The sequence below is a fragment of the Lupinus angustifolius genome, chromosome LG07 (assembly GCF_001865875.1).
Source record: "Lupinus angustifolius cultivar Tanjil chromosome LG07, LupAngTanjil_v1.0, whole genome shotgun sequence".
Classification (NCBI taxonomy): Eukaryota; Viridiplantae; Streptophyta; class Magnoliopsida; order Fabales; family Fabaceae; genus Lupinus; species Lupinus angustifolius.
Genome location: NC_032015.1, coordinates 19,724,241 through 19,740,401, shown reverse-complemented (window position 1 = coordinate 19,740,401; position 16,161 = coordinate 19,724,241). Strand labels below are relative to the sequence as shown.

The window sequence follows — 16,161 nt, the reverse complement described above, 5'->3', positions numbered from 1 at the left end:
TTCTGAGTATTTTAATTGTACCTTTTTGTAACATTACTAAATTTTTTGTTAGTAGTATATCATTTTATTTATGTTACCTAGATTAGAACGACCTTAATGTTGTAGGTTAAATGTTATTGCAACAGCCGTGTATATAGTTCAATCTCCCATACCATTAGAAATTGTTTTAAGATATGCTCAACACATATGTTAATGTTGTAGGTTAAGTGAGAATTTAAAATTGTGTAGTTGTATTTTAATTATGTTTTATGATTATTGTTATCATTTTTATTCTTCTTTGGTTTGTCTAAAATAACACATGATTTTTGAATTTATAGGTAGGGATGGCAATAAAAACTGAACCCGTGGTTACCTGCCCGAACTTAACGGAGAAAATCCGATGTGATTGGGTTCGGGTTTTACCCAGGTTTAAATTTCGGGTTCGGGTTTGGTATAGCAAAGACCCTAACCCGAACCTGCCCCGAAGTAAGGTAATTCAATTTAAAATTGAAATTTCTATCATTTGCCATTTGTTTTTAATCTCTAATGTTACTTTATATACTATTTGATCTTCAAACATAAAAGAAATGAAATAATACAAGAGAAAATAGAAATGTTAGAGTAAAATTACACGAAAATAATATCATATTTTCCTTAACACTTTATCATTTTCGGGTTTTTTTCCGGGTTCGGGTTACCCAAAACCCGACGGGTTCAGGGATGATATTTTTATTTTCAACCCCGTTGAGTTTGGGTTCGGGTTTGGGTATATGCAAACCCGACCCCGACCCGCCCCGTTGCCATTCCTATTTATAGGTATTCTGGAATTCGGTAGGTACTCATAAATATGTTGGTAGCAGACCAAACGAGTATCTACTAGGTCTGGGGCGAGTCTGAATCATAAAATGATCGAGTGAGATAGATTTATGTAATGCACTACCCAAATTTATCTAGACTCGTTACTATCCCTTGGATTGGTAACTGAAAATGAAAAGGATGTTGCCATAAGTTTAGAATTAGAGTGCTTTAATTAACCTTAAAAAGACTTATTGATCGATTAGTTTATTAAAATTAGTGTAGACAATCCAATAATAATAATGTAATTTAGGGTATTGTTATCAAGTAGATAAATAGTACAAATTTAATGATAAGAAGCGAGAACAACTACATACTTATTAGTAAAAACATTACCTTATAAAACAAGATAAATGTTCAACATAAAGACAATAAAAGCTTACAAAGGAAGCAAGAAAAACAAAAGCATCTACATCTATCTCTATCTATCTACTTACCTACTTGGCCAATTTTGATTTGGCACATTATTGTTGTTTGTGAGTTACAAGCAGGCAGCACAAAAGTAAAATGATTTTCAAGTTATCATTTATCATTCCATGCATCAATAATCATTAAAAAAAATAATACAAATCAATCATACTCTTCAACTTGAAAGTATAATGTACTGCTGCATATTTATTCACTAATCATAATCTTCAAAGCATAGGAGAAGCTTTGTTATTGATATTATACCTGGAAAACAAAGGAAAGTGATATTATTATTATTATTATTATTATTATTATTATGAATTTTGCAAATTAATCCTCTCTTTTGTCTCCATCCAGCAGCAACTTGTACTTCTCCTCTGCAACAACAACTTCAACATCCTTCTTGTCTTGTTCCCCAACACTCTGAGCACCAGTCAACCTAGCCAACAAAACAAAAGACACACCTCCAACAACATTGTTCACCAATCTAAGAACCAACACAGAACTCTTGAAAGCCAAAGGCCTAAGCCCTCTCTCCAACATCAACTCAACACCATTCAGACTCTGGTACCTCAAATTACTACTAAGTCCCATATGTATAGCCCAAGTCAAAGCATTCAAAACAATAGGTGGTGACTTAATAGTGGGTCCTACCTTCTCAAAATCATCATTTTTGTTATTTTCAAATTTTGCCCTCATTTTCATCAACCCATTTGAGAGTAAAGTCCCAACTAACCCAGCAGCTAAACCAACAACAGCAAAAATTGAACCTTTATAAGCCAAAGTCCCAAAGCGGTCCAAAACAGAAAATGAACCGGGTTCAAACATGTGACTTTTTGGACAAGTGGCAAAGATAGAAGGCAATGTTGTTGAAAGAGAAGAAGAAGTTGGTGCTAAGAGATACATGACTGTGAAATTGATGATTGATCCAACAACTAAGGTTGAGAAAACAAGATCAAGTTCATTTAGACCAAAGTTGGGGCGAGATGCCATGTCACCAAGGACACAAGCTGTTACACCAACGATCTCTTCCATTAGAACCTTGAATGGAAATTGTGGATCTGCTTTTACCCTTGATCTCCATCCTTCTAGGAAGAGCCCCAAGATTCCAAATCCTGAATTTAAGGAAGAATCTGGTGATGGGTCGTTCAAATTTTCATCATTGTTATGGTCTCCCCCGTTGTTGCCGCCACCACCACCATTTCCGCCGCTGTTGTTGCCTCCGCCGCCGGAGGAAGAGTAAAGTTTGAAACTTTGGGAGGAAAGGGAAGATTGGTTGGTGAGAAATAGAGATGGGTTGTTGTTGTTGTTGTTGTTGTTGTGAAGGTGGAGTCTTTGAGGAGAAGATGGAAAAGGAAGAGAAAGTGTGTTATTGTTGATGTTGTTGTTATTATTGTGTTGAGAGAGAGTGTGATGAAAGTGAGGGGAAAAGCGAAGTTGAGCCATTTGATCTATCTATATAATCAATGTATGCATGTAAGTATGTTTCTGTAAGATATGAAAAAGAGAAATATGAGATGATTGAAGAAGAGTGATATAATGAATGAATGAATGAATGAATGGAAATAACAATAACAGTGATATACCTTGATTCGATCTAGTATTAGGGAGGATCACCAACTACTATGAAGGAATAATAAGCTAAATAGCTTTAAAAAGCAACAACCTTTTTTTCTTATTCTCAATGTTTTTTTCGAGTATGGAGAGTTGTTGAAACTCATAAAAAGTAGGTAGGGTTACTTATGGAACGGAGAATCAAGTGATTTGGAAACTTTATTAATTTAGTAGTAATTTAGTAAATATTATTTTTTACATAATTAGTAAATATATCATTTATTTGTATTTTTAAAAGTCAAAGATAATTAATCATGAATGATAATTACAAAATCTACTAAATAGTATATTAATCATGAATGATATTTATGTAAACTTTTAGAGTAAAGAAGTAGTCAATTATCCTTATTATCTTGAGTAATTTTCTCAACTAATATTGTTGTATATTTATAATTGTTGCACCAACTCCTCAATACATTTACAAAATGGGGTGAGGGAAGCTAAGGCAACTTTTTGTGTCTTCTTTATTTAATATTGTGGTTAATGTTGTTGGTTGTGTCTATACATGTTAATAATGGGTTGGTTAGGGAGTTAATTTTGATAAGGATGGGTTTTTTTATCATCCCATCTTTAGTTGCTGATGATAATTATTGTGTTGGAAGATTAGGAAGAAATAACTTCATGATCATTATACAACTTGTAGTTTTGTAAGAATAGAAGATCATTAAAAATATGATACCATCTGTGGCCAAAGCGACATTGGTTAGTTCTTCAAATTAGGCTCATCAATCTAGATCTTAGATCTTGTCATTATTGAATAAAGAAATATTGAGCTCTCTATTTTGGAGAAATGGTTCTTATTCTTTCTTTCCAGCATTGTCTCCTGAGCAAGAATTGCTACCTTATTCTTTCTTTCATAGCTTCTTCATTGGTTGACATAACATGTACTATAAGATATATTCTCAGCATTGAAGAATACCTTGGAGGACCACATTACAAATTTACACCATTCAGCAATACAAGTTAAAGAGACTGCTCAAAATGTGTGTGTATATATATATATATATATATATATAAAAGAAGGTAATTCACTACAACTTATGAACTTAATTAACTATACAAATGAAAGCCTACTAAGTGTGTTTTAAATATAACATACTTGCTTATTTAAACTTCATTATTTCATGAGAGATATAGCAATAGAATTAGAATGAATGAGAATCAGAGGTAGTCCATTGGAAGCTCCCAATTATCTTCATTATCCCAATCTCTCTCATTCTGTTTCTTTCTTCCAAAACTACCATTCCTTCTCCTAGAAACATTATCAGATATCATAGCTTCTTCGTAGTCATAATCTTCAAAATCATCCATTGAAGTTCCTACATTCTGGTTTCCCAAGAAACCCTGGTATAACCAACAACACAATTAGATGCCTTTATGCATAACTCATGCACCAACCAAGTATACCATAACTACAAGCATGACAAACCAAAAGGAGAAATCATAATCATAATTATGTACATGTAATGCAAATGTAGAAGCAACATTTTGAGCAGCAAGTAAATTCTTAAACAAGAGGTACCTTTGAAAGCCTTTGTATCCTTGAGGCTGCAGCTTCACTCACAACAACTGCATCAGACACTACTTCCAGTACATCCTCAACCACCAAAGAGTAGGTACTTACCTAAAATATCACAACTTTTATTAATTTGTACAATCACTCCTTATTTAGGTTAATATAAGGACCAAAATGAAAATAAATGACATATAGGGACCAAAATGAAAATAAATGACATATAGGGACCAAAATGAAAACGAGCATCATGTATATGAACCAAAAGTATACTTTAGCCATTTATTTATTAACCTTACAAAGAACAACTGATTTACCAAAGTTGATGGAATGATGGACAGTCCAAATGAATCAAGCTCAAGTTCTTCAACTGCTCCTGAGTTGATGCTGAAAGTGTAGCCACGAACCTAAAAGTTAAGGTTCCCATTATTAAATAATTAGAGACAAATAAACCTGTTATAAACAACATGGTATGATCAATAACCTTTCCGATATTCCGCTGAGAAGGTGTTACGACTTTGTATCCAACCTAGCACATATAAACCAAATAAGATATCTTCAAACTTGTATCAATTCGAGAGACAAGGTAAAGGACTCAAGTTTGACACCAGGAATCTATAACGACTAATTGAAAAGGGTGAAAGGTAGAGGAAAAAGATCATACAAAAGTACCAGAATACAAGGAAAAAGTGAGCATGAATCCTGCTTATCAGCATTGTTTCACCAACACATCAGATTATCGGAGTTTGAGTATCACATATAATTAAAGAAGGCAGACAATGAACTTTTCAAATAAATCTAGTAAAAAGAAAATGATTCACAAGTTTGAGTTGTATAAAATAGTGTAGCACACCAGTGTTTCCAGTCCAATCATTTTAAATTCATTCTCTGTGACACTTTCATCCTGGACAAGGATAACATCTCCAACCTGGAAAAGAAAAAGATACAACAAAACACTCAAAATAGTGAAATACTCAATAAGTGTCTTATTTGAAAAGCAACAAGGTACACTATTTATTATTAGGATTCATAAAAGGCAAATAGAGGAAGTTAGAAATACATGCAACAAATCAAACATCATCAGCCATAAAAAAAAAATCAGACAATAAACATTGGATAGACCCATATAGTTCACGTGTATCCTAACCTAAGTGGTCAAACACTACTGTAGGCAGAAAAACTACACCAAAATAAAAATAAAATTACTGTGAGTATCGAACATGTTTTAAGTGAATTAAGGCAAGGCAACCCATGAAAACGTTCAACTGAGAGTGGAATGATTCCCGAATAAGAAAAGAAATAATCAGTCTGGATGTTTTACCTGCTTAATATCCTCTAGAAGGAACTTTTCTGAATCCCCAGAAAGCAAGTTTGGCCTCACCTCTGCAAATAAAACCATCCACTGCAAACACAATTCATCGAAAATAAAAAGTTACTTGGTCACATAAATACGTATGAGCAAAAGTGCAAAACAAACAAATATCATAAGTAAACTTTTAAATAAAACCACCATTTCAGTCCCTTAATTTGTAAGCATTCATCATATTAATCTCTAATGACAAGTAACTATCATTTTAGAACTCAAATCATAAGTCCTGGACATGTTAGTCCCTAGAATGATAATACAAATTAATTCCACGCTGAAATGGTAGTATATACAAATTTGCATTTTTATTTGAAAAACAAAAGGATAATGACTGCCTTTAGTTTATAAGCAAGCAAAAAACATAGGCTGGGAGCTGAAAGCTAGGTAAAAACTGATTGCATATTCAAGCAAGCTCATTTAACAAACACTGACGAAAGCTATTTTTTGCCAAACAAGCCGTTGACTAGCTTATAAGCTATTTGGTGGTACTAATACCAAACACACTCCTCTACGCATGGATGAAGTAATAGAAGAGCTAATTGGGGCTCATGAAAACAACTTACCAAACAAGCTTATGAGGTTCCTTTAAGCTCTTTTGAACTTATTTGAATAAAGTTATCACAATAAGCTATTTTTATCTATAAAAAGAAAAGGGTGCTCACAGAGGTAGTGTCAACCCAAAGTTGAGAGACAAATCCCAAGCTAAGAGCAGAACGAATACTTATAACTTGCTTTGCCAACAAATTAGATCTTCTTATTATTTGTTTAACTTTTCTAATCCCAACAACTTTACCCTTCGATTTCTCATCTTTTTCCAACTCAACGCCATCATCATCATCATCACCCTTCTGCTGAATCCTAATCAAATCTTCACCTTCCCTCGATCTTCTTCTTCTTCTTCTCCCCTCAATCATCTCATCAGACCCATTTGTCTCCAACCCTAAAGTTTGAAACTTTGTGTCATTAAATAGAATGGTATTAGAGGTTCTTCTTCCATTGAGTGACCCATCTTCATGGGCATGACTATTTTTGTTATCCAGCCCTGAAGTTTGAAACTTTGTGTCATCAAATTGAAGTTGGTTATAAAGGGTATCATTATAATAATCCCTTCTTCTTCTTCCTCCCCCATTGAGTGATGCAGAGAGGGGTTTGAATGGTGATAGTTTGGGTGAAAAGGGTTTATTGAAATAGTGTGAATTGGGAGAGGAGAACAACGATGTTGAAGATGACATTGGAGGTTCTGTAAATGAGATGGGAAGAAATTGAGTAATGGTGAATGGTGAATGGTATTATTACTATGAGTTAGTGATTGGGTACATAGGTAGGAGTAACAAAGATGCCTTCGTTCAAGTTACCATATAACTAAGATAAATAAATGTAAATTATTTAAATAAGAGTAGTGATAAATTATTATAAAATGGTGTGTATAAAAGAATATTAGAAATGGGAAAGGGCATATTCCATTGAAGGAGTGAAATATAGGTACGTGTCACATAACAATGAATTTGTTTGACCCAATTCTATAACTTTATAAATTATAAGTGGCAACGCGAGATAAGAGGTTCTTCTTTCTTATATTTCGTTTTTATTTGTAACACAACACATTCTCATATTCCTCTTTCCATCACTTCCCCCAACAACCTTCCCAGGTATTCCATTCTTCTTTCTCTCTAAAGTTTTTATTTTTAATTTACCCTTTACTTTCAAGTTTCCATTTTTAATGTTTTATAGCTTATCAAATGCGTATCTTTTAAACTTCATTTTCTTACACCCATTTCGATCTGTTTCTCTATTTTTCATGTAGATCCGTTATTTCATTCCAATTAACTTTTTATTGGATTCAAGAATCGATAATTTTTCAAATGTTCTGATAAAAACTACAACTCCAAACATCCCTCTTTCAATTTTCATTTGTGTTGTTGGTGTTCTTGCACATGGAAATTGGTTATGTAATATAAATATATGCTTGGAGATTTCTCTGTGGGAAAATCAACTATTCAGCCCAAAAGAATTACTGTTGAATTTACGTGTGGAAATCATGCTGCACAAGGCATGCACTCGACCACAATGGAACACATAGACAAACACACACTAGATCTCTTTCACCTTTGTTTTTGTTGCATGTTCAAGTGATGTTGCATTTTAAGAAGTCTTATTATGATTATGCTAACAACAGTAGTTGTCATTGTGATTGTGTTTGCCTTTTCGTTTTCATTTTATTTTTCTGTTGGTTGATATGCAGATTGTTAATTGGATCTTCATGAGTTCAACAACCACTGGAGCATACTTGGTTTCCTGTGATTCGGGAAACAAGAACAACGACCTCTTCTGCTGGATTTTGCTGAGCTTGCTGCCGAAATTCTTGGGAACTCTATTCGCATACATCAACTTTCTCCTAATTCACGCCATTGACAGGAATCCATCAGCAGTGGGGGTCTTCAGCTCACTTAACCTATAGGCTTTGTTTAATTTGGCCATCAGCATATTTAGATCCCTTGGTTATTAAGTGGCGAAAGAAATGGTTTCCTCTCACTTTTCTGGTTTGACATCGGCTCGCATATACAAACCGTTACAGAATCAATTACTCTTTCCTTCAAGCCTTACTAATACGGTAGACACGGATAACGTCGAGCTGGATTTTGACGATGTCTTTGGCCCGGTAACTGTTCTAACATCTGTAGAAGGGAATAGCGTTGATTCCTTTGCTGTTGAACCTGTAGAAGAGTCAAATGAGCTGGTTTATGATGACCCAGAAGTCATTTACACACGCTCACATTCTCTTGTCGGTCCTTCTGCTTGTGTTAGTCAATCGTTGAAGCTCAGCAAGCTCACCATACATGAGACTGAGGACTCATTGGAGCTTGTGGGACATGTCACCGGTGAGACCACTGGTGAAGTAAACAAATCTTCCTTTGACAATGTTATCATTGAGGAATCTTTGATCAGTGAAGATGGGAATCTCATGAAGATCCATAGAGTTAGCATTGAAGATTTTGAGATTTTGAAGGTTGTGGGGCAGGGTGCATTTGCTAAGGTATATCAAGTGAGGAAAAAGGGTACTTCGGACATATATGCTATGAAGGTTATGCGGAAGGACAAAATTATGGAGAAGAACCATGCTGAATACATGAATGCTGAGAGGGATATTCTGACAAAAATAGAGCATCCATATGTTGTACAACTCAGATACTCTTTTCAGGTATTTTTTAAATGATTGTAATTGTAGTGTTTTATAGCTTCTTTTGTATTTTCATGATCACCTGCAATATATGGGACTCTCTTCTTTCTAAAAGAGGAAAGGTTGCGATTAAAACCTAAAATTTGAAGTTGAATACAAGGCTTAATAGTGTGCCACATGCCAAAAAACTCAATTTGGAAGGAAGATTTATTAGTGCTTGTGTGGAACATAACATAACTTCTGGACAGATTATTCTTAGTATAGATTGATGACATTCTATTTTTATAAAAAATGATATGCCACTTTTGTTATTTCTTTCTACTTCAGTCTATGTGTCAAAATCATAAGGTATGACACCCAAAATCTAAATTTAAGGCATGATTTTGTTTTCATTACTATATATCCAAAATTGTGTTCTTTGTTTGTAAAATGCTTCACATTGTTAATTAGTACAAAACTATGCGGCTCAAATAGTAGAAATTAAGATTGATGTGTTCTGTATATTCTGTTTCAGACAAAATACCGATTGTATCTTGTACTGGATTTTGTAAATGGAGGTCATCTCTTCTTTCAACTTTATCACCAGGGCCTTTTCAGGTAATTTGGTTTTGATCTTTTTTAGTTTCTTCTTTTTTCTGTTTATAATTTACTGCATAAACCTGTGGTTCTATTCTTGCTTGGATTTTCAGAGAGGATCTAGCACGCATATATGCAGCTGAGATTGTTTCTGCAGTTTCCCATCTCCATTCAAATGGGATTATGCACAGAGATCTAAAACCTGAAAATATCCTAATGGACGTTGATGGCCATGTACTATCTCTTTCCTCCCTCGTGTTTGTATATAAGAGCTCATTTGTTTGGGATTCTTTCTCAACAAAATCACCGTTTTTAAATGAATAAAAATCTTACTCAACAAAGTCACCATTTTTAAAAGAAAAAAATCGCTTACAATATATTGATTTATGTTTAGGTAAGATGTTTCAGTAATCAGCCGAATCTCAAAATAATCAGATTAAGTAGCTTCCGACTATCATAAGTAGCCTATCATGTAAAAGACTCCTATTACTTTTACTGAACACAAATAGCTTCTTCTTGATTCCAAAATCTATAAATAGAGAATAACCTTTTTACAAAACCTATAAATCACCTTTTTTTTCAAGCTTAATCAAACGGGCCAGTTACTGACTGTCATTCCGGCTTTATAAATGTTGTAACTGACCTGAGACTTATTTGTTAGGTTATGTTAACTGATTTTGGATTAGCCAAGTGTTTTAAAGAGAGTACAAGATCTAATTCGCTGTGTGGAACGTTGGAGTACATGGCACCTGAAATTATTCTCGGGAAGGGCCATGATAAGGCTGCTGATTGGTGGAGTGTGGGCATCCTTCTGTTTGAGATGCTTACTGGAAAGGTTTGCATCTTTCTTCTTATAAATTTGTTTCTCATACACATTTTGTTGTGCAATATGCTTGTAAGTTGTAGTGACTTGGAACTGAGCAACTCTATGTCCTTTTGGAGTCTCTAAATGATTGTTTTTGTTATTTCACTCCTCTGCAGCCTCCGTTCTGTGGTGGGAACCGTGAGAAAATTCAGCAGAAGATTGTTAAAGACAAGATGAAGATGCCAGCATTTTTGTCTAGCGAAGCACATTCTCTGTTAAAAGGGGTAGGAACTAGCTCACTGAAGAATATTGCTTTGGTTATTGTAAATTCGTAATGCACACCTGTCATCATATAAATAATTATATGGCACAAAGAAGAAATTTCCTGTGATTATATCATAAAATTTATACTAAACTTGTCATCATGTACAATTATTTGGCATATAGTATGCTCAATATTACTTATCCATGTTCAAATATTTCCATAAATTAAGGCATACTAAGAAGATGTTTTAATTGCTTTACATAGAGGGATCTGAGTAAATCAAGGATTCTTTTGAGCATGATAGGATAGCTGATGTTTGTTTTTAAGACTCATAGGTGTGGACAAAACAGGTATAATTCTTTAGGTGCTTGTGATGGTGTTTTCCAAAATAAAACATGTAATAGATGTGAGACATTATGTTTTCGTTGATGTGATGTTACACGTTATCTTTTATCGGAGAACAACACCACAACCACATGAAGAAATAACCTAAGTTTTGTTCATTAAGTTTTTGTCATCAAAATTTATCTTGAATTGCTTGGTTCATCATAAAATATGTCAATTCCTTGATTCACATTTGATCTTGAACTTTCCTATTATATTGTATTGCTAGATAACAGAAGTTAAACAAAGGTATTTTGTCTATTACAGCTGCTACAGAAGGAGGCAGGTAAGCGCTTAGGTAGTGGAGCTAAGGGGATTGAGGAAATCAAAGGCCACAAGTGGTTCAAACCAATAAACTGGAAGAAGTTGGATGCAAGAGAAATCCAACCAAGCTTTAGACCTGAAGTTGCTGGTATGCAGTGTGTTGCTAACTTTGATAAGCGTTGGACTGATATGCCGGTGGTGGACTCACCGGCTGCTAGTCCAAATGGTGGAAACCCCTTCAAAGACTTCTCATATGTCAGACCTGCAGCCTCTTTTCTTCAAAGGAATAGCCCTGCTTGTTAGCCGGCCTTCGCATTGCCTGAAGGAATAAACATCACTTGTATCATTCTTGTGCTACTTCTTTGTGTCACTTCTAATTGGTTAGAAATTATTGAGTTATTAGATATTTAAATCAAAATTTATCTTCTTGACCAATCAGAGGGAGTGGCATGGAACAGAAGTAACATAGAAATAATGCATATGACATACAGACATAGGGAAGTAGCACAAAAAGTGGTAGATGTGATGTTATCTAATGCAGACGTTTCCACAATACTGTTTTTCTTCTCATTAGTCAGGGGCTCTTATTTAGATATGCTTCAACAGTGGTACACTGTCCTAGTGATTTTGGTATAACCAAAGATACACTGTCCTAGTTGTTTTTAGTAATAAACATTTTCTTGTGTCTGTAGTTGTGTGAAGTTGGTAATTTATGAGTTCATGTGCCTTACTGCTCTACAATTGCGTTGAGCTGACTTGCTAGAATTACTGATGCAAATAAATTGCTTTATTTAATACCAAGTTTTATGTACTGAGCATTTTGTTTCCTTCCTTTCCTGTTGGTTCTGTGCTTTATATTTTCCTGCTAGGGAATGCAAATTGTACAATACGTGTTGGTAGAACTTAGAGTTTATACACTCTTCCCTTCAATGTCATTAAAAAAATGTAAAGTTTTTAATTGAAGTGTTACTGTATCACATTTTTAGTTAATAGATTAAGAACTATTATACTTAACACATAAAATGCTTCCTTAATTATTTTGCAATATGACACATGATGCAAATGTGTATGGGTATATTCTTAATGTGAGTATTGTGGCAAGCTTATATATTTAGATGGAGAGCTTGCATGATCATAATTACACTTTTGGCATGATATGCTGAATCCCTTATTTATCCATGCATGTTTACATGTGTTTAGAGTTCATCATGGTAGAGTGTCTTCTCCAACACATTCTTTTTCTTACAACTCCAATTGCATTTGGAAGAGCATAAGGAGTTGAATAATTTCATCCTATTGGATTGAAGGGACACAATACTTGAGGTTGAAGTAAATTTTGAGAAAACAATTCCATAGCCATCATCCATATTATCTGTTCCATCAGGAAACACCTGCCATAAAAGGCTTCCAGCACCACTCCCTCCTTTCCTTGTAGAGTTCAAGATTGTGTTGTACACAGTGCTTATAAGTGTGTCTCTATATGATGAATTGTATCCAGGATCTTTTGAAGAAACACCAAACTCAGTCAAAAGAACTGGCATATTAAGATGCTTTTCAGCATCCTCTATGTGTGCTTCCATCCATGATTTTACAAATGGGATATGTGTATCAGAAATTTGTTGTGAAATCCTTCAATATGGGTAATATATTGAGTTAGAATATTTTGTGCATTATTAAGGCATGAAATGAATACGAATACTAATATGATGGCTAACTTTTGTGTCATGGCTCTTACATGGTTTGTATAAGTCAATAAGTGTGTGTTTAGCATTATTTAAGAGCAAATGCTTATGACAAAATACATTCTTAAGAAATAGTATAATTTATAACATAGACTAGACAAGTAAGCACATGCATATGAATATGGTACTTATGATAAGGTCACATATTTGAAGAAAACAATATCATTATGGAGTAATAGACTTACCAAGAGTCTGCATACATGTGAACAGAAGCAAAGTCAATACCAAGAACCAGATGGTTCCTGATAAAGTCTGTTCCAACCTGTTGAGCATATGTATTTGGGTTGAACTGAACCCTTTGAGGTGTTGAGGGTCCATAGAATCCTTCAAGTCCAACCTCCACTAGATGTTTTGGATCAATTTTCTTCACATGGAATGCCATTTCTTGTATCCAATCCTACAATATAAATTCAATTGAATGCACTATGTGAAATCATATAGACAGAACTAATCACTTGAGTGTACCTTTTGATGTCATTATATGATTTTACAAACTGAATCATATATAAATTTTATTTTCAATAGCACAAGTTTTGAAGAGGCAAACCTGTAACTTATCACCTGAGGGATCAGAGTTGCATCGAGGCTCATTCATGAGTTCCCAAGCAAAAATTGTTGGATCTTCCTTGTAAGTGATATTTGTGAATGTATTGACTCTATTGAGAACCGTCTACACAGTGGAAATGGTATTAGAAATCATGCTCAAGTTTCAAGCATACAATTATGTTGAGTTATATTATACATATGAACTTTTGATGCTAATGAAAGTAACGAATGGTTGCATAACATTTAAAGGAACTTGCCTTAACATGGGCCTTGTAGTAGGTTCTAAGAGTTGGGTGTGAGAAGAAGTCATCATCAGAGGTCAAGTTATGAAGTCCAGCTTCTTTGCCCCATTTCACATACTGTGCTTTCCCTCCATATGCCTCCCAGTTATTGCTCAATGATAATATTAGCCTTATCTTGTATTTCTTTGCTTCACTTACCACAAAGTCCAAGGCCTGTTACACCAACATTAAACAAATGATGGATCATATTCCACCCTACTATAGTAGTAATAGATTAAAATGAAGGACTGAAAATAAGGAACACCTTGAAGACATTTTCATCATAAACAGAAGGAGATTTCTGTAGAGCCCTCCATTGGCCATCATTGAAAGCCCAAGTCCTACAAACTGTTAAACCCATTGAAGATGCTTGTTTGAACACATCAGTTACCTTCCCTTTTGTAGACTCATCAGCAGCAAATACCATTAGCCAATAAGTATTGAATCCATTCACATAGAAAGGTTGCTCATTCACCACAAATTGATTCCCTCTCTTTTGTACCATTTCCCATTCATCTTCTTTCATTTCACTGTTTAATTAACACAGTAAGACATAAATATTAAACATGTAATTTTCAAACTTGTACTACTACTTATGGTGCATTTCAAGTGACTTTTTTTGGTGATACACACAACAATGAAGAAACACAACTTTAAGGGTCTTAATTGTGAGAAAAGTAATCATATATAGGATATGGTAGCTGGAGGGGAAAAGGATTTGTAATGCATACCCATAATTTGAGATAGAATTTACAATATCATTTTGCCCTTCCTTGAGGTCTTCCTCATTCTTCATACTACCACCAAATGCATTGGAACATAAAGTTTCAGTCAGAATCAGAAGAAAGATAAAAGAAATAATGCGAACTCTAAATATCTCCATTGAGCTTGGTTCAGCTAGCTATGCTGTTTTGGAGCACATTATATATGTGAACATCTTAAGTTTTTGTTCCATAGAAGAGTAGGGTGCAAGTGGAGATGATGTTTGTTCTCAAGCTTTAAAGCAAAGAAAAGTTTAACTTTCATTGTTGAGCAATGGATATACATTAGACAAGTGAAGGATATGAGTAAAGTTACAAAATAATTCACCCCTTACTCACAAAGTAAGTTAAAGTGGGTTCCACAAAGCAGACTTCTGGTATACATAGATAGTTTGAAAGTAGTAGTTATTATTGTTGTAGGAGTATGATGTAAATGGAATAATATGATGTAAATGTTAACACCCAATTCTAAGTATTCGTTATATTGGAGAATGAAATGCATTCCAAGTATTCTTCAGATTTTGACAAACTTGTAAAATTAGGCAATCTCTTCCTTTAAGATATATAGAAGAGTTAATTCAGCTGTGATGTGTGTGGTTGAATGTCATGAATACTATATTTGCTTGCTTATCATGATTCCATCTCTAACCACCTTTCTACATTCTATGCAAGGATATTTTGTTTGAATGTCCTCGTAACATAACGCTAGGGTTAGGGTTCTCTCTTAATGCCTAGTTGTTGTTTTAAACATTATGTTTGCAGTAACCATTTTCATGAAAACTATAGCAACAACAAAGGTGAGAAAATACAACCTCCTTCATAAGTGTAACATCAACTCATCTAATCATTTCTTCCATGGTATGTAGGAACAACTTCGGATCCGTATAAAGTGATATGGTATGCTCAGTACACCTCTTCATCTAGCTCAACCTATTGCCTAGTTGTGCTTGGCATAGCTGCGTTTAGTATAGGGCAGATGATCTGAGCTTAAGTAGATTTTTGGCTACATAGCACAAATTCTTGCTCATTTTTACTCTTTTAAGTTGTAAAATGGCATAAAAACTCAAATTATAGGGTTAATGTAATAAACCATCAAAATACCAAGTTTGGATAATAATTTCTTAAGTTAGAACAAAAAAATGTTCAATCATCCTTATGAATTAAGGTAATTTTTACATATAACATTAATCAAGTTTCTTTTTACTTAATATTAATTATTTCGGTTCTAATATTTTTATTATAATTAATAGATTAAAAATTAAAAAAACTAAATATAATATGAGAGTACAACATAAATCATTAAGCATTTATCCCACTAGGTGTGGTAGAATGACACCATAAAGCTATACTATAAATTATATTTATTGACAAAGTGTTGATCGATAAGTCTTTCTTAACCATTTTGCTTATAGTTTTTTTTCCGGTTTCCTTATTCCTCTAAGAATTGGATTAGCATCTATTTGATTTATTCTCTTTACGAGGTTTTTACTAATCTCCTTCACATATGTGCAAACAACCATATTTTATACAATATACAGAAGTTAGTCTAACTTTCTCTCTAATATATTCATTTCTAATCTTATCATGTTTAATGGGTTTGTTCACTGAACGAAATATTTACATG

The 16,161-nt window shown here is 34.0% G+C and overlaps 4 protein-coding genes across 5 annotated transcripts; 1 reads left to right on the top strand and 3 right to left on the bottom strand.

Moving 5' to 3' along the window:
* LOC109352696 (protein RETICULATA-RELATED 3, chloroplastic-like) lies at positions 1,276 to 2,953 on the bottom strand. The gene is made up of 2 exons (XM_019594864.1): positions 2,829 to 2,953; positions 1,276 to 2,730 (listed from the first exon to the last, which is right to left on the bottom strand). Exon 2 carries the CDS (start codon positions 2,686 to 2,688, stop codon positions 1,573 to 1,575), a length of 1,116 nt encoding a protein of 371 aa, XP_019450409.1. The 5' UTR covers positions 2,689 to 2,730; positions 2,829 to 2,953; the 3' UTR covers positions 1,276 to 1,572.
* LOC109352691 lies at positions 3,841 to 7,027 on the bottom strand. The gene is made up of 7 exons (XM_019594857.1): positions 6,398 to 7,027; positions 5,691 to 5,771; positions 5,223 to 5,297; positions 4,854 to 4,898; positions 4,687 to 4,776; positions 4,379 to 4,480; positions 3,841 to 4,200 (listed from the first exon to the last, which is right to left on the bottom strand). The coding sequence occupies exons 1-7, from the start codon at positions 6,965 to 6,967 to the stop codon at positions 4,018 to 4,020; spliced, it is 1,146 nt and encodes a 381-aa protein (XP_019450402.1). The 5' UTR covers positions 6,968 to 7,027; the 3' UTR covers positions 3,841 to 4,017.
* On the top strand, positions 7,271 to 12,032 carry LOC109352687 (serine/threonine-protein kinase AtPK2/AtPK19-like). 2 transcript variants are annotated; one of them, XM_019594854.1, is made up of 8 exons: positions 7,271 to 7,384; positions 7,978 to 8,934; positions 9,428 to 9,510; positions 9,603 to 9,723; positions 10,151 to 10,324; positions 10,471 to 10,578; positions 11,211 to 11,532; positions 11,765 to 12,032. In XM_019594854.1, the coding sequence occupies exons 2-7, from the start codon at positions 8,254 to 8,256 to the stop codon at positions 11,508 to 11,510; spliced, it is 1,467 nt and encodes a 488-aa protein (XP_019450399.1). In that variant the 5' UTR covers positions 7,271 to 7,384; positions 7,978 to 8,253; the 3' UTR covers positions 11,511 to 11,532; positions 11,765 to 12,032. The 2 variants fall into 2 exon arrangements, with proteins under 2 accessions (XP_019450399.1, XP_019450398.1); XM_019594853.1 differs by having other exon boundaries at positions 11,211 to 12,032.
* LOC109352688 (mannan endo-1,4-beta-mannosidase 6-like) lies at positions 12,218 to 14,710 on the bottom strand. Its single transcript, XM_019594855.1, has 6 exons — positions 14,508 to 14,710; positions 14,042 to 14,306; positions 13,753 to 13,950; positions 13,497 to 13,619; positions 13,135 to 13,346; positions 12,218 to 12,836 (listed from the first exon to the last, which is right to left on the bottom strand). Exons 1-6 carry the CDS (start codon positions 14,657 to 14,659, stop codon positions 12,404 to 12,406), a joined length of 1,383 nt encoding a protein of 460 aa, XP_019450400.1. The 5' UTR covers positions 14,660 to 14,710; the 3' UTR covers positions 12,218 to 12,403.